At 49.1% G+C, this 24,284-nt stretch overlaps 2 protein-coding genes across 2 annotated transcripts in view; one reads left to right on the forward strand and one right to left on the reverse strand.

Annotated features, from left to right (window-relative positions):
* Positions 1-1,443: 1,443 nt before the first annotated feature.
* Positions 1,444-19,280, reverse strand: BLVRB (biliverdin reductase B). Its single transcript, XM_052656399.1, has 5 exons — positions 19,098-19,280; positions 7,449-7,613; positions 7,223-7,312; positions 5,843-5,971; positions 1,444-1,697 (listed from the first exon to the last, which is right to left on the reverse strand). Exons 1-5 carry the CDS (start codon positions 19,174-19,176, stop codon positions 1,540-1,542), a joined length of 621 nt encoding a protein of 206 aa, XP_052512359.1. The 5' UTR covers positions 19,177-19,280; the 3' UTR covers positions 1,444-1,539.
* A 3,952-nt stretch (positions 19,281-23,232) lies between these two features.
* The window catches only part of SPTBN4 (spectrin beta, non-erythrocytic 4), a 75,327-nt gene continuing 74,275 nt past the window's right edge, over positions 23,233-24,284 (forward strand). The window contains exon 1 of the mRNA XM_052655941.1: positions 23,233-23,404. Within this exon, the coding sequence (XP_052511901.1) occupies positions 23,233-23,404 (172 nt within the window). The remainder of the gene's footprint in view (positions 23,405-24,284) is intronic.

A 24,284-nucleotide genomic window follows, 5' to 3' on the forward strand; every position in this document is an offset into this window, starting at 1 on the left:
AAAGAGATAAGAGGGCAGAAATAGAACGGTGCTGGTGCTGCGAAAGCCTGACCCAGCCTTGCCCCACCCCTACGTGTTCTCACCAAGGGAAGTTTTCTCCAGGCCACCCCTGGGAAGGAAGGTTTAAGTCTCCTCAGGCCAGTTCTTCCGCCGGCTGGACTTCGTTAACCAAGTTGTCCATCTGTTTGCAGAGTGCAGGATTGGAATGGATTGGGGGCGGGGTATGGACAGAGAGGGATTTGGGAGTTTGGTGGGAAGGGGCTGGAGGTAGGGAGAGGGGAATGTCTTGCTCAGGCCTGGGAGAGGTGTCTCTGGGGAACAAAGGTTGGGGAGAATAGATTCCAAAGAGGGACATGTTTAGGAATGGGGGGGGGGGTACAATTCTTCCCCTTCCTCCTCTGAAACTTGCCCCTCCAGGGTTCCCTTCACAGGGTGACACTGCTGGAACCCCATCTCCAGCATATAGCCCCAGGCTTCTTCCTAGATGTATCCTTCCCCTCGCCAGAGAACTGTCCACTCAAGACTCTCTCCCACCCACTCTCCCTTCTCTACCTCTGGGCACCTGGGTTTCCAGCCTCTGCTCTTTCATCCTCTGATCCATCTTCACACAGTTGCCAACGAAAGCTTTATAAAATACAAATCTGAATGTGCCCCCCTCCCTGCATCTCCCCTGCTCCACTCATTGCACAACACCTTAGACTGAAATTTAGACTTTTTACAATGATTCTGAACAGTTTCGTATCCTTTGAACAGCCCCTCTTGGGGCTGATCGCTCTTCTCCTCCAAACGAAAATGAAAGTGTTTGTCACTCAGTGGTGTCCGACTCTTTGCAACCCCATGGACTGTAGCCCACCAGGCTCCTTTGTCCATGGGATTCTCCAGGCAATACCGGAGCGGGTTGCCATTCCCTTCTCCGGGGGATCTTCCCAAGCCAGGGATGGAACTTGGGTCTCCTGCATTGCAGGTGGATTCTTTATCGTCTAAGCCACCAAGAAAACCCTCTCCTCCAAGCAAAGTGTTATTAACTGTAGGGGATAGATCTGAGTTCTTCAAAGGCGCCATGTGCTATTCAGTTGCCTGGCTCAAGTGGTATCTTCTACCTAGAATGTCATGTCTTAGAACCTTCTCCTGGCTCATTCTCACTAAATCAGGTTTCAGGCAGGACATCTGCTCTTCCACAGAACACTGTCTGCACCTCCAGCTGGGTCCCTCGGCCCTGTGTGCTTCCTCCATCAGAGTTCTGGCCAGTCTGTGTTGTCGCTGTCAGGGGCAAGACTGTCCTCCCCACTGGACTGTGAGATCTCTGCGGGCAGCATCACCGCTAGGTCCACAGTCACCACTGGGTCCCTGGCACAGAACCAAGAGAGGAAATGAATGAATGAATACCCAGAAAATCTCACAGAGGCAGACAGACACACTGAGACACTCAGATAGATGTGGATCCTCTAGAGTAATCTGAAGCTCTTGGCTCTAGATTTATTGCCCCCTTCCTTTGTTCTGTTTCACAGGATGCTGTCTTCCCGGGACAGGGCCAGAGCCCTATTCATACACATGGGAGGGGTAGGTGGTGTGCCCGTCGTACTCATCGGTGGTGAGGCAGCGCAGCATGAAGTGGCCCAGGTCGTGTTTGGAGATGACCCTCGAGGGCCCTCGTCCATCCAGAGTCACCGTGTAGGCCCCAGTCAACGGGTGGTCTCCTGCGAGGTAAAGACAGAGGGGCCAGGTAAAGCGGATGACCTTTCCTCTCCCCCAACTTGTGATCATGCCAATGACATCCCAGGGTGTCTACAGAGTGCCTAGACCAGACGGTAGAAGATGGTATAAGAGCTGGGCTTCCCTGGTTGTCCGCTGGTTCAGAATCTGCTTGTCAATGCAGGGAACTCGGGTTCAATCCCTGGTCCGGGAAGATCCCACACGTCTCAGAGCAACTAAGCGCATGGGCACAACTACGGAGCCTGAAAGCCTAGAGCCCGTGCTCCACAACCAGAGAAGCCACTGCAGTAAGAAGCGCAAGCACCGAAGAGTACCTCCCCCTGCTGCAACTAGAGAAAGCCAGGTCACAGAAAGGAAGATCCAGAGCAGCCAAATAAATAAATGAAGGGGAAAAAGAAAGAGGGAAGAAACATACGCTGTCACAACATTCCCACCAAAAATATTCAATCTGAGTCTGTAAGACAGAAATTTCTGTAATGACAGAAATCCAGAATGTGGAATATTTCAAAAGATATCTGAGACAACAAGATCCTACTATTTAGCACAGGGAACTACATTCAATGTCCTGGGATAAACCATAATAGAAACTAATACTAAAAAGAATGGATTCAAGAGGGAGGGGACATATGTAAGCCCATGGCTAATTCATGTTGATGTACGGCAGAAATCAAACCAATATTGTAAAGCAATTATCCTTCAATTAAAAATAAAGTTAAAAATAAAAGAATGGATATATATGTAAAAGGAAAAGACACCTTGCCTGTTATGTTTCATGTTAAAAAATAATTTTAAAAAAATGATATGGAGGATTGTTCCAGACTGGAGGTGACATGGCAACTAAACGCAACACGTGATCCTGGATTGGATCCTGATTTTGAGGGGAGGGGAAGGTTGGAAGACATTTTTTGGCAGTTGGGTATGTCTGAGTACGGAGTGGATACTAAATGATGTGATAGAGTGAATGTCAGTTCCCTTAGTGCAGTAACCGTACTGGGGTTTGTTTCCAAATACTTCTTCTTGGAAGATGCCTATGAAGAGGTTCTAGGAGTAGAGTGTGCCAATGTAGACACACACATTTTAAAAAATGTATGCATATACACTACATATATATTCACATAATCACACATATACATTGTGTGCTAAGTCATTCAAGTCGTGTCCAATTCTTTGCAGCCCCGTGGATTGTAGCCCACCAGACTCCTCTGTCGGTGGAATTCTCCAGGCAAGAATGCTGGAGTGGGTTGCCATACCCTCTTTCAGGGGAATCTTCCCAACCCAGGGAGCAAACTCATGTCTCTTTACATCTGCCTGCATTGGCAGGTGGGTTCTTTACGACTGGCACCACCTGGGAAGCCCCTACACTTGTATTCACATAAACACACATACACATTAGCGCCATGCATAAATGATAAGCAGATAGATGGGGAAAAGAAACAAGCCAAAATGTTAACAAGTGAACCCAGATGAAGGGTTTATGGGTAATTCTTAAACCTTGAATTTCCTTAACTTTTCTGGAGGTTTCAAAGTTTTCATATTCACACAAAAAAAGAACTAAACCCCCCCCCCCCACAACTTTGTGTTAAGTAATTCTTAGGCTTAATCTCTCCGAATATTCGCTTTAAACCTGGGAGGTCAAGAAGTAATATGAGCCCGTTTGGAGATGAGGAAACTGAGGCTCAGAGGTCACAGGCCTGAAGTCTGCACAGCACTGGGGCTGGCGCTCTCTTTCGCTTCTCCACCATGCAGCCTCACCACTGATTCACACCTCAGGATTCTCATCCAACAGGGTCCCTGAACTGAACCTCAACATCGAAGCTTACCTGAACCTCTGGAGGGTGGTATACAAGCCTCCTCCTCCTCCAGGCAGAAGGCCCCGGGCACAGAACTGCTCATCCAGCAGGCAGGCAAACAGGAAGGAGATAACAGTTCCCGACTCAGGCCTGGGCACTGCTGTTCCCTTATCCCAGAATGTCCCCCCTCCCCTTAGACACTCACCTGGTTCCCTCCCTCAGGGCATGAAGCCATGTCCTTAGAAAGCCTCTGCTCTAAGCAGCACCCCATTACTCTCTTCACTGAACTATTAACGTATGTTTCTTCATTCAGCATAGCACCACTCAACAGTAATATGGATCATCTATCTTTCGTTTGGATTTCCTTGGTGGCTCAGATGGTAAAGAATCTGCTAGCAATGCAGGAAACCTGGGTTCACTCCCAGGGTTGAGAAGATCCCCTGGAGAATTCCATGGACAGAGGAACCTGGTGGGCTACAGTCCATGCGGTTCCAAAGACTTGGATGTGACTGAGCGACTAACACTTGCTCTCTCACATCGTTCTTTTGTCTCCCCTGCTAGAAATGGAAGCCTCATGAGATCAGAGACTATGTCAGTGATACTTGTTTTATTGTTTTGGCCTCAACACGCAGCTTGTGGAATTTTAGTTCCCCAACCAGGGATCAAACTCTGGGCCCTGGGTAGTCAAAGCCAGTGAAAGCCTGGAGTCCTAACCACTGGGCTCCCCGGGAATTCCCACTGGTACTTGTAATGCTGGCCAGGTGCACACCTCCTGTGCAAGAGACATTTGTAAGTGAACGAATCTCTCCCTCTGACTTTGGGTCTCAATGTGAATTCCACACCCGGGAGGGGTAAAGAGGGTGTGGTTCCCTCCACAGCACCACCTGGAAGCAAGGCATCTCCCCTGGTATTAGTTCATTCGACAAATATTTACTGAGCACTTATTACAAACCAAATGCTTCGCCAATGGCTCAGTGGAAAAGAATCTGCCTGCTATGCCAGAAACACAGGAGATGGGGGTTCGACCCCTGGGTTGGAAAGATCCCCTGGAGGAGAGCATGGCAACCCACTCCAGTATTCTTGGCTGGAGAATCTCATGGACAGAGGAGACTGGCGGGCTACAGTCCAGGGGGTCCCAAGAGTCAGACAGACTGAGCCAAGAGTAGGATAGGATTGAGCAACTGAGCCAAGCCCTATCTAGGCACTAGGAACACAGCAGTAATCAAAACAAGACAAAAATCCATGCCTTCAAACAAAGCTTCATACTTTACAATTCTAGTGAGGGAGACACACACTAAATAAGATTAAAAAACAAGGGAATTCCCTGGTGGTCCAGGGTGACCACTTTGCATTTCCACTGCTGAGGGCAGGAGTTTGATCTCTGGCAGAGGCTCAAACAGTAAAGAATCTGCCTGCATTGCAGGAGACCTGGTTTCGATCCCTGGATCGGGAAGATCCCCCTGGAGAAGGGAATGGCAACCCACTCCAGCATTCCTGCTTGGAGAATTCTATGGACAGGGGAGCCTGGCACCTACAGTCTATGGGGTCACAAAGAGTCGGACATGACTGAGCATTAACACTTTCTTTCACTTTTAGAGTAACTAAGATCCCACAAGATGTGCGGCGTGGCCAAATAAATACATGGGTTTTAAAAACAAAGAACCGACGTGAAGCATAAGCCCCCATCTCTTGAATGTGGAGGAGCCTCAGTATAACTTCCTCCTAATAAAGAGAGTACAGTGGAAGAAGTCCTGAGAGACTGCAATTTCAATAAACCTAGACAGCATATTAAAAAGCAGAGACATCACTTTGTCGACAAAGCTGTATAGCGAAAGCTATGGTTTTACCAGTAGTCATGTACAGATGTGAGAGTTGGACCATAAAGAAGGCTGAGCACCAAAGAGTTGATTGATGCTTTTGAACTCTGGTGTTGGAGCAGACTTTTGAGAATCTCTTGGACTGCAAGGAGGTCAAACCAGTCAATCCTAAAGGAAATCAGCTCTGAATATTCACTGGAAGGACGGATGCTGAAGCTGAAGTGCCAATACTTTGGCCACCTGATGTGAAGAGCCAACTCATGGAAAAGACCGTGATGCTGGGAAAGATTGAAGGCAGGAGGAGAAGGGGATGACAGAGAATGAGATGGTTGGATGACATCACATGAGCTTGAGCAAATGAGTTTGAAGGACAGGGAAGCCTGGTGTGCTGCAGTCCATGGGGTCACAAAGAGTTGGACACAACTGAGCGACTGGACAACAGGGAAGGCCCAGCGAATGTCCCCAGAGGACTGGAGGGAGCAGGCTGGTGATGACCCTGCAGTTGGCTCTCTGTCCACTCACCTATATGTGGTGGCATCACGGCCACATACTTCAGGCCCGACTGCTGCAGTACCTTGTGCATCCGGACATGGTCATCGGTCACATCCTGCAGTCTTGGGGGCACCTTGGAAGGGTCCCACAGTAGGAAGGCTGGGGGGACACAGGGCAGGATCAGACAAGACTTGAGGACAGCCTGGCCAGGCCCATAACCCGCAGGTCTCCTGCCAGAACATCTCCCTGCAGGGACTCATTACTGCCCTTCAGTTGTTCCAGGCTTCTCACCCCACCTGCTCCTGTCTGGTGTTACCTCCTGCCTAGACCATGGCAGAGCCTCCTCCCTGTTCTCCTGACCCTACCCTTGCACATCTGGGACCCTACCAGGACCCCATCTCACTCAGGGGAACAGCAGAGGCCCCATCAGGGCCCCGGGGCCCCACTTGATCTGATAGCATCAGCCCCCTGGCCTCACCACCCAACACTCTCCCCTTCACTGGCTCTGTTGCAGCCACGCCCCTGCCTCACAGTCCCTTCCCCTCCTCACTCCCCCCTCATGTCATCTCCCTTCCCTGGGAGACAACAGGTGTGATGGAACAGCGGTGAGGCGTGTGGGTAGTGGAGACAGACAGCCTGGTTCCACACCCCAGCTCTGCCAGCTACAGGCTGTGTGATCTCGAGTAAGGCGATGGGCCTCTCTGTGCCTCCACTCCCTTAGCTATAGACGGGAGGCGGTAAGAACAGCTACAATTCACTGGGCACCTAGGATGTGCCACCATGAATGGAAGTACTATCAAAGGAATTTTGAGAGGATTCAGTGGCATTCATCTGTGAGGTGCTCAGATGGTGCCAAGCACACAGTAAGTGCTCAATAAACACTGCTAGCTTTAACTGCTCCTGTCACACACCCTGCAGCCTTCTTTTCAGATTATTCAGGAAGGGCATCTCTTTGTAAATTGGGAGCTCTTTGAGAGTAAAGACCTGGCCCATGTATCCAAGGCTCTGTCACTTCCTCTTGCATTCTCTCCCTGACCCCTTCTTAGGCTGGGTCAGACACCTCCTCTGAACCCCCAGAGTCCTCTACCTTCCCCCATCCCAGCTCTGATCCCGTTCCCCATGCTCCCCCCAGATCCTGGCCTGGACCCCTCTGCCTGTGCCTCACCCTCCATCCTGGCCCTGACTACTCCGGCCTGTCACAGTTTGATGATCACGCTGTTACCACTTCCTTTCTGTTCATGAGACCCATGAGTGCAGGGCCCAGGTACCATTCAGCAAGGTTCAGATGCAGAATTGGTGCTCAATAAATACACGAGTAGCTCCAATGCCACCTTGTAGAAACCCCTGGGCTGCCTGTCCAGTACCCAGCTCCCACTTTTCAGCCCCAACCCCTACGACCCTGCCACCCACCCGAGGTGCAGGCCACGACCTTGTCCACGCCATGGGCCTTCATGGCCGCCACAATGTTCTGGGCACCCTCGGACATCACTGTGGTAGGACCTTAGAGGAGACAGAGAGTGGCTGTCACTGGTGGGCGGCGGCGGTGGCAGGGGTGGCAGGGGAGGGGCTGGGGGCGGGGGCGGCGCTGGGGGCCGAGGTGCAGGGGTGGGCCGCGGGCAGAGGGGGGGCTCAGTACTGAGGTCATTGCGGGTGCCCAGCAGCACGACGACAGCGTCCTGCCCAGCCACAGTCTTGTCCACATCGGCCGGCTGCCGGACGTCGCCCACCACCACGTGGGCCGGCTGGGGCCCCTCTGAGGGCAGCCTGGAGGGGTCCCGCACCAGCACCGTCACCTCATAGCCTGCAAAGAAGGGCAGAGAGGCAGGTCAGTCGGCTTGCAGGCTGGCACTCCTAGGCTCCAGAGGCTGGGTCCTGGAGGGTCCCATGAACCCCCAAATCCATCCCCCAGATCCCCTGTTCTGAGACCACCATCTTCAAACATTTTTGCTGGCATACTCACAGTTGATATACACACAGTTGATTGTTAAAATAGGGTGATACCTCCCTGCCAGTTCATAAATAATCTGCCGATGCCTTTCTCTGCCTCTCATCCCCTTGACTTCTCTACTCCCTCCTCCCCACAACAACTAAAGGGTTAAGCTCATCATCACACTGGTCTATGTCCCCCGTCCATGGTCCTGGAGGAAGCTGAGGTACTGCCAAGTATGTTCATCATTGGGTTTGGTCCCCCAGGCCTTACTTCTGAAGGGTTGGGTCCTGTTTTTTGTCTATGTGTGCGTGCCAAGTTGTTAAGTCATGTCCAACTCTTTGTGACCCCGTGGACTATAGCCCACGAGGCTCCTCTGTCCATGGGATTCTCCAGGCAATAATACTGGAGTGAGTTTCCATGCCCTCCTCCAGGGGATCTTCCCGACCTAGGGATCGAACCTGCGTCTCTTACATATCCTGCATTGGCAGGTAAGTTCTTCACAACTAGCGCCACCTGAGAAGCCCTGGGTCCTGTCTTACTGGTCATTTATTTTGAATATTTCTTTGGCATATCACCTCCCAAAAGAATTTTGAATAACTCTGTGTCCCTTGGCCCTACCATCACACACACAAATACTCCTTTTTAAAGTTTATAACCAACAGGGACTTCCCTAGTGGCCCAGTGGCTAAGACTCTGTGCTCCCACTGCAGGCACCTGGGTTCAGTTCCTGGTCGAGGAACTAGATCCCACGTAAGGCAACTAAGAGTTCACATGCCCCAGCTAAGACATGGTACAATCAAATAAATAAATAAATATATATACTTTAAAAATCAAGTTTACCAGCAACATATTTCTTTCTTTGTTTTAGACAACGGCGAAATATATTAATGTTTATGCATATTGCAAAAAAAAAAAAAAAACCCAGTAGTTTGTAGTCTCTGTCATGGACTCAATGCTTTTGTCATACGCTGAATTCATATGCTGAAGCCCTAACTCCCAATGGGATGGTATTTGGAGATGCAGCCTTTGGGAGGTAATTAGGTTTAGATGAGGTCATGAAGGTAGAGAGTAGGGTCCCCATAATGAGATTAGTGTCCTTCTAAGAAGAGGAAGGGGCTTCCCTGGTGGCTCAGTGGTAAAGAATCTGCCTGCAATGCAGGAGCCACAGGTTCGATCCCTGGGTCGAGAAGATCCCCTGGAGGAGGGCATGGCAACCGCCTCCAGTATTCTCACCTGGAGAATCCCATGGACAGAGGAGCCTGGCAACCTGCAGTCCATGGGATCGCAGAGTCAGAGATGACTGAAGCAACTTAGCATGCTTGTACACAAGAAGAGGAAGACCAAGGCGCTCTCTCTCTACAGTGTAAGGACACAGCATGAAGGCAGCCTCTGCAAGCCAAGAAGCAGGCCCTCACTAGAAACCACACCGGCTGGTACCTTGATCTTGACCTTCCCAGTCTCTGGAACTGTGAGAAATGAGTGCTGATTAAGCCACTTGGTCTGTGGTATTTTTGTTATAGCAGCCTGAGCTGATTAAGACAGCCTCTAAACAGCATTCTCGTGAAAAATGAACCAGAGCTCCTTGAAGGAATGGCTGCTTGCTGGGCCGGGGCAGGGAGAGGACAAGATGAACCTGGAACATCTTGTACCACCAGCTATGTTTAAAGAATGATGAAGTGAGGTCAAGAGGACACAGAAGCCACTTGAAGGGGTTCTCAGGACAAATCAGGGGCAATTTGATTTGTCCCAAAGAATATGGATGGCAAAGAACGGAAGCACATCAAATATATAAAAATACATGAATTCATAATGATAACTAAGAAATTTCATTGGTCATCACTGTTACCTATCAGAGGATTAATCTATTGTTCTGAAAATGATAGAGGAAAGGCAAAACAACACAACTGTCCCAGTTTCCTTGATACTTGTCATCATATATTTAAAAAACAAATAATTAAAAATCTGTATACTCTGGGGCAACGATGATAATAGTGATACTTAGTGGCTTCCCTGGTGGCTTAGTGGTAAAGAATCCGCCTGCCAATGCAGGAGACATGGGTGTGACCCCTGATCCAGGAAGATGCCACATGCTCTGAAGCAACCAAGCCCATGTGCCACGACTACTGAGCCTGGGCTCCAGAGCCAGGGAGCCAAAACCGCTGAGCCCAGTGCCGCAGTGACTGAAGCCTGCGGGCTCCAGAGCATGTGCTCTGCAACAAGAGAAGCCACCTCCACGAGAAGCCCACTCACAGCAGCTAGAGAGCAGCCCCCTCTTGCCACAACGAGAGGGGGAAAAAAAGTCATTGGAGCAACAAAGATCCAGTGCAGTCAAAAATAAATAAAATGAAAAAATAAAGATACATAGTATTTATAGAGCACTCACTAGATGCCAGGTGCTAAGTACTTTACATTTATTAGTTTATCTAATTGTCAAAGCAACCCGGATTTTGAATTCTATCTGTCCCTACCACTAGCTAGCTTTGTGACACTAGGCAGGCCACTTAACCTGTCTGGCCTTAGAGCCTTCATTTGTAAAATGACACCAATAACAGTCTCTGCCTTACAGGGTTGATGTAGGTTTGAATAGTATTCCTAAAAGTTTAAAGTGGTTGGTTGATTTTTGACAAGGGTGCCAAGACAATTAATTCAATGGGAAAAGAAGAATCTTTTCAACAAATGGTGCGGGGACAACTGGATATCCGTATGTAAAAGAATAAAGATGGATCCCTACCTCACATCATATATGAAAATTAACTCAAAATTATCAAAGATCTAAATGTAGGAGCTAAAACTGCAGTCCATGGGGTCGCGAAGAGTCGGACACGACTGAGCGACTGAACTGAACTGAATTGAAAACTATACAAATCCTAGAAGGAAAGTGAAGTTGCTCAGTCATGTCAGACTCTTTGTGACCCCATGGACTGTGGCCCACCAGGCTCCTCCATCCATGGAATTTTCTAGGCAAGAGTATTGGAGTGGGTTGCCACTTCCTTTTCCTTTTCCTAGAGGAAACATAAGCATAAATCTTTGTGCCATTCAATTAGGCAGTGGTTTCCTAGCAGTGACACCAAAAGCACAAGCAACAAATGGGAAAACAGATTCACTGGACATCATCAAAATGAAAAATAAAAATTGGTGAAAAAATGAAAACTGAAATGAAAAGAAAAAGCTTCCAAGGACACTATCAACAAAGTGAAAAGACAACCCACAGAATGGGAGAAAACTTTTGCAAATCATATATCTGATGAGAGACTTGTATTTAGAATATATAAAGAACTTTTACAACTTGATAGTAAAAGATGAACATTAAAAACTGAGCAAAAGATCTGAATAGACATTTCTCCAAAGAAGATAGACAAATGGCCAATAAACGTATGAAAAGATACTCAATATCATTAACCATCAGAGAAATACAAATCAAAACCATAGTGAGATACTATTTCATACCCACTAATGGTCTGGACCTAATAGAAGCAAAAGATATTAAGAAGAGGTGGCAAGAATACACAGAACTGTACAAAAAACATCTTCACGACCCAGATAATCATGATGGTGTGATCACTCATCTAGAGCCAGACATCCTAGAATGTGAAGTCCAGTGGGCCTTGGAAAGCATTGCTATGAACAAAGCTAGTGGAGGTGATGGAATTCCAGTTGAGATGTTTCAAATCCTGAAAGATGATGCTGTGAAAGTGCTGCACTCAATATGCCAGCAAATTTGGAAAACTCAGCAGTGGCCACAGGACTGGAAAAAGTCAGTTTTCACTCCAATCCCAAAGAAAGGCAATGCCAAAGAATGCTCAAACTACCGCACAGTTGCACTCATCTCACATGCTAGTAAAGTAATGCTCAAAATTCTCCAAGCCAGGCTTTAGCAATACGTGGACCGTGAACTCCCTGATGTTCAAGCTGGTTTTAGAAAAGGCAGAGGAACCAGAGATCAAATTGCCAACATCCGCTGGATCATCGAGAAAGCAAGAGAGTTCCAGAAAAACATCTATTTCTGCTTTATTGACTATGCCAAAGCCTTTGACTGTGTGGATCACAATAAACTGTGGAAAATTCTGAAAGAGATGGGAATACCAGACCACCTGACCTGCCTCTTGAGAAATCTGTATGCAGGTCAGGAAGCAGCAGTTAGAACTGGACATGGAACAACAGACTGGTTCCAAATAGGAAAAGGAGGACGTCAAGGCTGCATATTGTCACCCTGCTTATTTAACGTATATGCAGAGTACATCATGAGAAATGCTGGACTGGAAGAAACACAAGCTGGAATCAAGATTGCCGGGAGAAATATCCATAACCTCAGATATGCAGATGACACCACCCTTATGGCAGAAAGTGAAGAGGAACTAAAAAGCCTCTTGATGAAAGTGAAAGAGGAGAGTGAAAAAGTTGGCTTAAAGCTCAACATTCAGAAAACAAAGATCATGGCATCCGGTCCCATCACTTCATGGGAAATAGATGGGGAAAGAGTGGAAACAGTGTCAGACTATTTTTTTGGGTTCCAAAATTACTGCAGATGGTGACTGCAGCCATGAAATTAAAAGACACGTACTCCTTGGAAGAAAAGTTATGACCAACCTAGATAGTATATTCAAAAGCAGATACATTACTTTGCCGACTAAGGTCTGTCTAGTCAAGGCTATGGTTTTTCCTGTGGTCATGTATGGATGTGAGAGTTGGACTGTGAAGAAGGCTGAGCGCCGAAGAATTGATGCTTTTGAACTGTGGTGCTGGAGAAGACTCTTGAGAGTCCCTTGGAATGCAAGGAGATCCAACCAGTCCATTCTGAAGGAGATCAGCCCTGGGATTTCTTTGGAAGGAATGATGCTAAAGCTGAAACTCCAGTACTTTGGCCACCTCATGCGAAGAGTTGACTCATTGGAAAAAACTCTGATGCTGGGAGGGATTGGGGGCAGGAGGAGAAGGGGACGACCGAGGATGAGATGGCTGGATGGCATCACCGACTCAACAGACGTGAGTCTGAGTGAACTCCGGGAGTTGGTGATGGACAGGGAGGCCTGGCGTGCTGCGATTCATGGGGTCACAAAGAGTTGGACACGACTGAGTGACTGAAGTGAACTGAGGAGGACTATAATCAAAAAGACACAATGACTGTTGGCGTGCCTGTAGGGAAACTGGAACCTTCATACAGGGCTGATGATGTTGAATGATGAGGTTGCTTTGGAAGACAATCTGGCAGTTCCTCAGGTTAAGCGTATTGTTACCCCTGTGATCAGTTGTGTCCGACTTTTTGTGACCCCATGGACTGTAGCCCACCAGGCTCCTCTGTCCATAGGATTTTCCAAGTAAGAACACTGAAGTGGGTTGCCATTCCCTTTTCCAGGGGATCTTCCCGACCCAGGGATGGAACCCACATCCCCTGTGTGTCTCATGCACTGGCAGACGGATTCTTTACTACTATACTACCTGGGAAGCCGTTGTTACCCCAACGACCCAGCAATTTGACTCCTAGGTATATGCCAAGAGAAATGGAAACGTATGTTCACACAAAACCTGTACATGAATGTTTATAGAGGCATTACTCATCAAAGCCTCAAAGTGGAAACAACCCAAATTCCCATCAGCTGAATGGATAAATAAAAGTGGTATAGAGGGAACTTCTCTAGTGGTCCAGTGGCTAAGATGCTGTGATCCCAATGCAAGGGGCCTGGGTTTGATTCTGGTCAGGGAATTAGATCCCCCATGCCTCAGCTAAGACCCAGCACAGCCAAATAAATTAATTAATTAAAAAAAAAGTGGTATAGGGAATTCCTTGGCAGTCCAGTGGTTAAGACTTCACACTTCCAGCGCAGGGGTTGCAGGTTTGATCCCTGGTCAGGGAACTAGGATCCCACACGCCACACGGCACAGCCAAAAAGTAAGAAAGAAAGAAAGAAAAGTGGTGTAGATAAATAATGTAATGGTGCTGTGCTGTGGTTAGTTGCTCAGTCGTGTCCAACTCTTTGCAACCCCATGGCCCACCAGGATCTTTTGTCCATGGGGATTCTCCAGGCAAGAAAACTGGAGTGGGTTGCCATGCATGCCCTCCTCCAGAGGATCTTCCCAGGGATCGAACCCAGGTCTCCTGCATTGCAGGCAAATTCTTTACCATCTGAGCCCCCAGGGAGGCCTGTGAATACTGGTGAATACTCTTCTCCAGGAGATCTTCCCAACCCAGGAATCAAACCGGGGTCTCCTGCATTGCAGGCAGATTCTTTACCATCGAAGCTACCAGGGAAGCCCAACACAATGGTATTTCACCAATAAAAAGAGATGACACATAGGCTACAATATAGATGAACCTTGAAAAAATTCCTTTTGCTAAGTGAAAGAAGCCAGTCATAAAGAGTCACATGATGTATGTCTCCATTTATAAGAAAGGTCTGGAACAGGCAAATCCATATAAACAAAAAGTAGATGAATGATTGCCTAGGGCTGGGGAAGTGGCTCAGCAGGAAAATGGGGAGTGACTTCTAGGGGTTTCTTTTTGTAGTGATGAAATGTTCTAAATTGATTGTGATGATGTTTGCATGAGTCTGGGAATATGCTAAAACCCATTGAATTATATTCTTTAAATGGGTGAATGGGGTATGGTATGTGAATGATAACTTAAAGTTGCTACTGAAAAGATGCAAAATGAAAACGAAAACAAATGAAAAGCTTAGAGGAGTGTCTGGCACAGAAAAGAGGGCTCTATGGGTGTTGGCTGTGACCAGGCCTTTTCATCATCTCACAATTGTATTTCCTGGCCTGCTCTAGTCCTCCCTGGGCTTCTGGCGTGTCTCAACCCCTCCAACCCACACTGCACATTATAGCCAGATAGAGCTTTCCACAGTTATATCAAAGTGCCCTAGGACTTCCCCGGGGGTCCAGGAGCCTAAGACTCCATACTCCCAGGACAAGGGGCCTAGGTTTGACCCCTGTTCAGGGAATTAGATCCCACATGCTGCACCTAAAGATCCTGCCTGTTGCAATTAAGACCTGGTGCAGCCAACATAAATAAATTAATAAAAAAAAAACACACCCCAAAACAAAGTGCCCTTGGCTCAGATCTCTCCCTATCCACCCTCCACCCCAGTGCCTTAAGATAGTCATGTTCCTTATGATAGCCTTCAAGCCTCCCCTCTATACGGCCCCCTCCATGTGGCCTCTCCTCTCCAGACTGTGCTGGAGCCAAAGCCCTCTTCACTAACTGCGCTTCTTTCAGTTCCTCAAACGCACCATGCTGTCTCCTGCCTCTTGGCCTTCGCACATGCTCCTCTGCCTGGAGCACCCTTCCCCTCTTTCTCCAGCCAACCGTGCTTCCTCTGTCATGGCCCTGTGGGTGCAGGGGCTATGACATACTCAACATCATCTCCTGGATTTATTATTATTTTTTAATGGCCCTGCCAGGTAACATGTGGGATCTTAGTTCCCCGACCAGGAATCGAACTTGTGCCCTTGGCAGTAGAAGTGTGGAGTCTTAACCAGTGGATCATCAGAGGAGTCCCTTCCCTGACTTTTATATCAACACAAAAGCACAGTCTATACTGTGCCAGAGACTTGAGTTCAGACTCCAGCTCCACCTCTCCTTTTTTTTTGACTGCACTGCAAGGCCTATAGGATTTTAGTTCCCTGACCAAGGGGAACCTCAAGCCACTCGCAGTAGAAGCTCACAGTTTTAACCACTGGACTCCCAAGGCATTTCTCAGCTCCACCTCTCACTGGCAGAGGAACCTCAGAAAACGCCTTCCCTGACTGGTCCTCAGTCTCTTCTCTAAAGTGAAGGTCGGGCTTTCCTGGTGGCTCAGTGGTAAAGAATCCGACTGTTAATGCAGGAGATACAGGTTTGATCCCTGGTCTGGGAAGACTCCCACATACCTCAGAGCAGCTAAGGCCTCGAGCCACAACTGTTGAGCCTGTGCTCTAGAGCCCGGGAGCCCCAACTACTGAGCCCAAGTGTCGCAGCTACTGAAGCCGGAGTGCCCTAGAGCCTGTGCTCCACAAGAGAAGCCACCGCAATGAGAAGCACGTGCCCTGAAACTACAGAGTAGCCCCTGCTGGCCCCAACTAGAGAAAGCAGCGATGAAGACCCTGTGCAGCCAAAAGTAAATAAATAATTTTAAAAGTAAAAACTAAAATGCTCTTGCCTGGGAAATCCCATGGACGGAGGAGCCTGGTGGGCTGCAGTCCATAAGGTCGCTAAGAGTCGGACACGACTGAGCAACTTCACTTTCACTTTTATGCACTGAAGAAGGAAATGGCAACCCACTCCAATGTTCTTGCCTGGAGAATCCCAGGGACCGGGGAGCCTGGCGGGCTGCCGTCTATGGGGTCGCATAGAGTCGGACACGACTGAAGCGACTTAGTAGTAGTAGTAGTAGTAGTTGTCTCTAGCATGCCTATCCTGTGTGTGATCACCTTTCATATGGAATGCTGGCCTCAGACACATTGGGGAGCAACAGGGGCTTTCAGGGTGTCAATGTAGTCACTGGTTAACTACCACCGTATTAGTAAAATGGACCCTAGAAAATTGTGGGCATTTTGGAGGAGAAACATTCTCACTAACACGAGAGCTCTGACACAGGCCCAGCACAAGAGTGCCCATCAGCGAAACATTGTTGGTAATTGTGCTGGTGCCAAGTCGCTTCAGTCGTATCCGGCCCTTTGTGACTCTATGGACTGTAGTCTGCCAGGCTCCTCTGTCCAAGGATTCTCTAGGCAAGAATACTGAAGTGGGTTGCCGTGCCCTCCTGCAGTGGATCTTCCCAAACCAGGGATCGACCCGGTGCCTCTTACGTTTCCTGCATTGGCAAGTGGGTTCTTTATCACTATAGAGCCACCTGGGAAGCCTACTGGTGATTAGAGACATTTACTGAGAGCCTCCTAGAGAATTCCCTGGCGGTCCAGTGGTTAGGACTGCAGGCTCTCACTGCTGAAGGCACAGGTTCAACCCCTGGTTGGGGAACTAAGATCCCACAAGCTGCAGGAACCAGCCCAAAAAAAAAAAAAAAAGCCTCTTATGTGCCAAGTGCTGTACTAAACTCTTTCCACTGATGAGTGACTTAAAAAAAATTTTTTTTAACACAACTGACATTTAAATTTAAATAGCCACAAGTGGCTAATGGCTACTATGTCAAACTATAGTTTTAGAATTCACAGATTTGGCCCTTTACAAAGAACACAAGCATTTGTAAGGTTATTTCCAAACTTAAAAAAATTTTCTTTCTTTCTTTCTTCCTTTTTTGTTTAAAACAAATCTCTTACTTTATCTTTTTTTCCATTAAATTTTATTTTGAAATAAATTCAGACCTATAGGAAAGTTGCAAGACCTATATTCTCATATTTGCTCTATCTTTCTCTCTGTGTATACACAACACATACATGTAACATGTATAATTATATGTATAGGTATAAAGTTTTTTTCCTAAGTATATGAGAATAAGTTGTAGACATCATGCCCCTTTTAAGCTTTTTTGATCTCAGCCCTCCATTCAAAGTAGACTTCACTGTCTAACCCTGTATACACAAACTTATACATGTATAACTGAGACAATAGTTTCATAAAACCAGTATTCAACATGTGATCCATTCTGACACTGTTACGACCCACTGAATATATTTCAGAACTCTCTATGACCCGCAGTTTGAAAACGGCCCTCAGACTGCAACAACCTCACAAAGTAGGTTGTATTATATGCCCATTTTGAGTCTGGGGAAAGTAAGGCAAGTTTAGGTAACTGGGCCAGGATCACACAGCTATAATCTATAATTACTCAGCCAAGGAGTGTCTACTGAGCACCAGCTATATGCTGGACGGGCCTCCCAGGAGGCTCAGGGATAAGGAATCTGCCTGCTAATGCAGGAGATACGGGTTCAGTCCCTGGGTAGGGATGATCCCCTGGAGAAGGAAATAGCAACCCACTCCAGTATTCTCGTCTGGGAAATCCCATGGACAGAGGAGCCTGGCAGATCACAGTCCATGGGGTTGCAAAGCGTCAGACACGACTGAGCGACTAAGCACAGCCCACCACACGGGCACCAGAGTCTGTGCCTTCAGGACTCAGGCCTACAGAGCCATGGAGGTCAATAAAAATCTAGTTCATTCAAGCCCCTCCTTTTTCTGATGGGGACAGGGAGGTTCAGGCTCACTAGCTCTGAAGAGACCTGTTAGAGCCACCGTAAGAAGGCAAGGACTTCCCTAGGCCTCAGGTACAGCCCATACTTCCAGGTGCAGTCCTAGCTGTGACCAGCAGGGAAGCTAAGTGAAACGTTATAGAATCTAAGATTAAGAGAAAGGTAGTAATCTGGGAATCCAAAACTCACAGTGACTCAGCATCTTTCAACTTCTCCCTCTTACTTCCTCCCCAAGAAATATTTATCAGCAAATTTGTTTCTCCTGTCCCCACAAGTCAACATCCTCACTAGGTCTTCCCTGGGGAGGTGGAGAGAAGTGGGGCTAAAGGGGAACTTTGAGTCACAATCCCTCCCAGGGAAAGTTGGGCTAGGAGGCAGCTGAGAGTGGGATCCTGGTGGCCTCCACCCTTTGGGGACACCCAGATAGTCACTATCTTCAGAGTCACTCAGGCCAGCAAGGGTGGGGCCATATATCTGGACAGGCCAGACTCTGCTGGGAGTTGGTGAAGTTGGGGTGGTGGGGGCTGGGTCCTGCTGCATGATACTTATCCCCTTTCCTGGGGGCAACTCTGAATTTTCAGCCCTCATTGACTTTCCTGGGACCTGTGTCCCCAAGTCTTCACCCTTGTCTCCATGATCTTTCCATTAGGTACTCATAGCGGCTTACCCCTCAGTTTTTCAATTTTAAAATCCTTGGTGCTCAAACCAAGTGCTGGCGGGCTCTCAGTGGTTAAGAGCAAGTGCCAGGTAACAAATTTCAGCACTGCGCCTTTCCAGTTATGTGACACTGGGCAAATCACTCAGGGAGACTCGGCTTTCTCTCATTTGTCAGGTGAGGTGATACTAGTTTCCACCTCACAGGAGTGCTATGAGGATTCAGCGCAAATGGCGAGAGGGCACTGTGGGAAGATGCCTCAGGCCTGGCGTAGTGAAGCCCGTGCTGGGTGTGCAACCACCCACCACACTGCCACCAGCACACCAACTGTCTGTCATAAGAGCATTGGATCGCTACAGTCCCCCAGCCTCCCAGGGCCATTTCGTTTCCCTTGGGACTTAGATCAAGTTGGACCTCATAGCGTCCCCCATTTCTGCCCCCGTGGCCACCAGCTTTGCTCTCTAGGTCCTCGCACACCAAGGCACGTTGGCTCCAACCTCCCTGGGCCCAATCCCACGATGCCTATAGTTCTAGCTGTGCACCCCGCGACATTCCCTGCCCGTCCCAGCTCATGCCTGCTTGCACCGCCTGCGCCAGCGTGGTGAGTCCGGTGTTGCCGGTGGCGCCGAAAAGGGCAATCTTCTTGACGACCATGCTGCGGGATCGCGGGGGCGCGAGGCCGTGGAGTTGCAGGACACGCGGGAACCGACTGGCTGCTGGTTCCCCTTCGCGTCCTTTCCTAGAGGGAGGGACGGGGCGGGGCCGCCTCACGGTTCGGTCGAGGGGAGGGGCCAAAGGCCACGCCTCTAGCTAAGTATAGAGTGGGCGGAGCTGGAGTCAGCTCGCCTGAGGCCTAGCACCGCCCCCTCCGCCCGCCTCTTAGCCTGGAAGGCGTGTCTGGCGGCCCGCGAAGGTGGACGCAGAGCCCCGCCTCCGCGCTCTAGCCTCCCGGGGTGGGGCGGGGCGAGCGCGGGCCCCGCCCACAGTCCTCTCCTCGTTCACGCCTCCTTTTTCACGGCCGTGAGTCTGATCTGGGGCTCACGTAACGCCCCACGGCCTTCCCAAGGCCACAAGGGGAGAAAGTGAGGCAGAACAGTGTGGGTGCGTGAGGGAGACACTGTGTAGCTGCGTGTCTATGTGCCCGTGTTGACCCCGTGTGACTCTGCGAATAACCCCAAGGGAGAGCATGATTGTGGAAGACACTTGTGCCCTCTGTGTAAAACACCGTATTACAGTGTGAGTCTATGTGTGACACCACGTGTGGAAGGCACTGATGCTCTTCCTCTGTGACCGGTGGTGACACCGGTGGATAGTGGGACCGTTTGTGATCCTATATGCATCCATGACGCTGGGGGATATGGTGTGAGTGTGGGACGTGTGAGTTGTGATATACGGGAGTGTGTGACTCTTCGTGTGTGACTCTGTGACATCATTTGAGTGTGGCTGTGGGTGTTACTGTTATTGTGATGTTATTTGTGACCTGTGACTGTGTAACATGTGTGTGACTGTGCAGGATGTATGACTCCCACGTGAGTGTGTAACAAGTTTGAGTGTGTAAAAGTGTGTGATGCTGTGTGATGGTGAAGCCGTGTGTGATGTGTGAGCCGATGATACTCTGTGATCCCATGGAAGTGTGCTACAGTGTGTGGCACATGTGTGCTCGTATATGACTCCACGTGAATGGTGGTGACACTATTTGAGTGTTTTACAGTGTGTGACGCTGTCGGGCACCGTTTCAGCGCGGGACCTGGTGCAAGCTTGTGACTGCGTGACATACTTTGAATATTCGACCCTGCGTGACCCCGTATAAGGGGGCGACAGTGTGAGCGCGTGGATGTGGATAGTCCTTGTGACGCTGTATGAGACCCCGCATGTGTGTGGCAGTGCGGGAGTGTGTGACCCGGTGGGAGTGTGCACTGTGTGTGACGCTGCCTCCGGGCCCTGCAGCTGTGTATCGCACGCCGTGGCCGGGTTTGTGGCCGCGCGTGGGCAGGCGCTGCAGGCGGCGGGGGTTGGCGGGGGAACCGCGGGCGGGAGAGGGTCCCGGGGGCGCGCCGAGCGCGGCGGCCACGCGATCGGGAGGAGGCGCGCCGGCGGTAGCGGCGCATGCGGATCTGGCCGAGCGGCGGAGCCGGTGGAGCCGAGCCGAGCCGGCTGGGCCGGGCCGGGCCGAGGACACCGACAGGGAGGGCGGTCGGCCACGGCGAGCAGCGGGGACAGCGGCACCGGCGGCCGCGGGGCCAGGTGAGCGGCGTGGGGGCGGATAGCCCCTCCCTCCAGCATCTTCCCACCTGCCTGAGCATCCCTCCCCCGCGCCCCGTGGGCATGGCCTGAGCCCCGAGGGTCTCCCCGGCTAGCGGAGGCAGAGGGTCGAGGGCAGAATGAGTCCCCAGTCCCTTACCCCAGTCCAACCTCAGCGCCATACGTGGGTCTTCCACCTAAGCCTTGTCCTTCCCAGGCCTCCCTCCTTGGGAACGGTGACTAGACTGTAGGGAGAGAGAGGCGCGGCCTTGGAAGGGTTAAAGCATCGGCTGTCAGCTCCTATCCCCAGCCTCGCCCGACCAACCTTTCCTGGGGCCCTCAGGACACCCCTTTTCACCTCCCCCACCGCCTTCTCCCTTCCTTCCCCGTTGAATCACGTAATAGACAGGGCTGTTCCCCCGCCAGCCTGACCGAGAGCTCACCAAGTGCTAAGTGCCTTTCCATCTCCAAGTATCCTCCATTGAGGAAACAGTTGTGTTCACCGTTATAACAGGGAGGGACACCGAGGCACGGAGAAGCCAACTTAAAGGTAATCGGGTTTAAAGATACAGCAAGACTTGAACTCATTTTTGTCTGACTTCAGCACAGGCACTTAGATGCGCTAAGATATGTGACTGGAGGATGAATAGTAATAGCAAGGCCCGTGTATTGAGGGCTTACTGTGTACTAGATACCGTGTTCCCCACATCATTAATTCTCTCATCTTCAAACACCCCTAGGAAATGGGTACTGTTGTTACCATTTTACAGATGAACAAACTGAGCCCTAGAAAAGGTGACTTGGCCAAGGTCACACAGGTGCCCACTTAAAGGTTTCCATGGAAAAAGGGAAGGATAATAATGGATTTTTGAGTGTCTATGGAAAGGGACAGTCTCTACTACATTGACCAAGACTTAGACCCTGCCTCCCTAAAATCTGGTTTGTTGGCTACTGTCTGAATATTTTGAGAATGGGGATATTGAGCTCCTCCCAGCTCCCTCTTTTCTTAGTCTTAGAATCAGTCCTGGGGTTCTAGAGAATGGAGGAGATGTATCTAACATCTCCCACACCCTTAAATTTCATATTTACAATCTGGCAGTGTTCTAGAACATTGCCTTAGAGTCAGACAATATGTCAGTCAGCTAGTGCCACAATAATGCTACATAAGAAAACCACCCCCAGACTCAGTGTCATAAAACACTAGGCATTTATTTAGCCTTGAGTTAATCTGAGGTCAGTGACTTGGGCTCATCTGAGCTTATTTCCCCATTAGGATGGGTAGGGGGATATTGACTGTTGGTTGTTGAGGCTGGCCTTGGCTGTGATGAGGGCCTTGGACTTGGACTAGCCTTGCTATGTTTTTCTCATGGCCACAGTTAAACACAAGCAAAAACATGCAAGATCTCCTGAGTCCTGGGCTCAGAACTCACTAGTGCTTCTATCTAATTCTATTGGTCAAAGCAAGTCATGTGGCCAAGCCCAGAGTCAGGGGGTAGGGCTTCCCCCCACTCAACCCCACTCTTTCATTCCTCCCATCCCCAGAGTGGGAGAGCACTGAGGAGCTATATGGCAGAGGACGTGGCTATACGGATGAAGAATTGAGACAGTTAATGCAGTCATTCAATCACAGTGACTAAGTTTCAATCCTGGTTACTCACTAGCTGTGTGATTTTGGGCAAGTGAATTAACCCCTCTGTGCCTCAGCTTCCTCCTCTGTAAAACAGGCCTAATAATGCCTTTCTTTAGATTGTTAAATTTGTGGGAATTAAATAAGATATAATGCATATAAAGTACTGAGCACAGTGCAAGTGCTCAATAAATGTTAATTATTGTTGTCACTGCCTTATAGAGTTCTATTGATAACAATGCTATAATTCTAACAATAACAGTGACAGTTTTTTATGGGGGAGGCCATGTGGCATGCAGGATCTTATAGGTTCAATCTCTAGTTCCCCAGCTAGAGATTGAACCTATGACCCCTGCAGTGGAAGAGCCGAGTCTTAACCACTGGATCACCATGGAGTCCTAACAGTGACAATTTGCTGAGCCCTTACCCTCTGCTAGGTGTTAAGGTGGGTGTTTGACCACAGCCCTATGATGTGGTTAGTGTGAAAATTATTGTCATTATTAGCATGTCACTCCCTTCTAAAGACAGAGAAACTGAAGGTGAGAGAGGGGACAGAACTCACAGTCAGTCCCTGTTAGAGGTGGGATCTCTAGACTTTACTGGTGGTCCAGTGGCTAAGACTCCATGCTCCCGATGCAGGGGGTCTGGGTTTGATCCTGGTCAGGAAAATAGAGCCCATGTGTCACAGGGAGATATCCCACTGGCCACAATGAAGATTGAAGATCCTGCATGCTGCAACTATTTATTTGGCTGTGCCAAATTTTTAAAACAGTAGTGGGACTTCCGAACTCAGCCCCTATCCCTAACCTGCCTCTCCTCATCCCTAGGCCTCATCTCCCTCAATGGCGCAGGTACCAGGGGAAGTGGACAACATGGAGGGGCTGCCAGCCCCCAATAATAACAACCCTGCAGCCCGCTGGGACAGTCCCGATCGGGGCTGGGAGCGAGAGCAACCGGCCGCCTCCACTGCAGCAGCTTCGCTCTTTGAGTGCTCCCGGATCAAGGCCTTGGCAGGTACCTGGAAGAGGGCTGGGGTTGGAGGTGGGAGAGAAGGAAGGGAAGGCACTGCTGGGGTGGTATCTGTATACCTTGATGACCTGGAGGATGGGAAGAGGGTTACAGACACTTGGAACTTGAGTCTTTAGACCAGCACTCTCCAGTAGAACTTTCCACGATAATGGAAAATTGTTCTCTATCTGTGATGTCCAGTATTGTTGTTGTTTAGTTACTAAGCATGTCCAACTCCTTCGTGACCCCATGGACTGTTAGCCCACCAGGCTCCTCTGTCCATGGGATTCTTCAGGCAAAAATACTGGAGTGGGTTGCCATTTCCTCCTCCAGGGGATATTCCTGACCCAGGGATCGAACCTGTGTCTCCTGCATTGGCAGGCAGATTCTTACCACTGAGCCACTTGGGAAACCTCTCATAGAGCCTTAGAAATGTACAATCCCAGAAACGTGGGACTTTCTAAGTGTGCTTCCTTAGAATCCCCAAATGCTGACATCTAGCATCTTAGGACCATGGAATGTCATACTCAGAGATTCTTTGAATCCAAGACCTTTAGAAATGGAGACTCTTGTAAACAGAATTTTGTAATCACCGATCTTAAACATTTTAATTGTTGGGTCTTAGAATCTTAAAGCCTCAGAAATCTAGACTGTAATATACATAGGTCTTTAGGGCTTTATAATCCTAAAGCTTTAGGATTTCAGATTAGAAATGTGGATGCTGAGCACTTTGAGAAAGAATGACCACACCTTCATGTTTTTTTGCACTGAAACCCTCAGTCTTGGGACAACTAGAATTGTTGGTCACGCTACTTTGATGTTTTAGGACAATATAACCAAAGACGAGAGAACTGTATAGAATCTTAGGACCTTAGACCTTTGGAAC

The sequence above is a fragment of the Budorcas taxicolor genome, chromosome 18 (assembly GCF_023091745.1).
Source record: "Budorcas taxicolor isolate Tak-1 chromosome 18, Takin1.1, whole genome shotgun sequence".
Classification (NCBI taxonomy): domain Eukaryota; kingdom Metazoa; phylum Chordata; class Mammalia; order Artiodactyla; family Bovidae; genus Budorcas; species Budorcas taxicolor.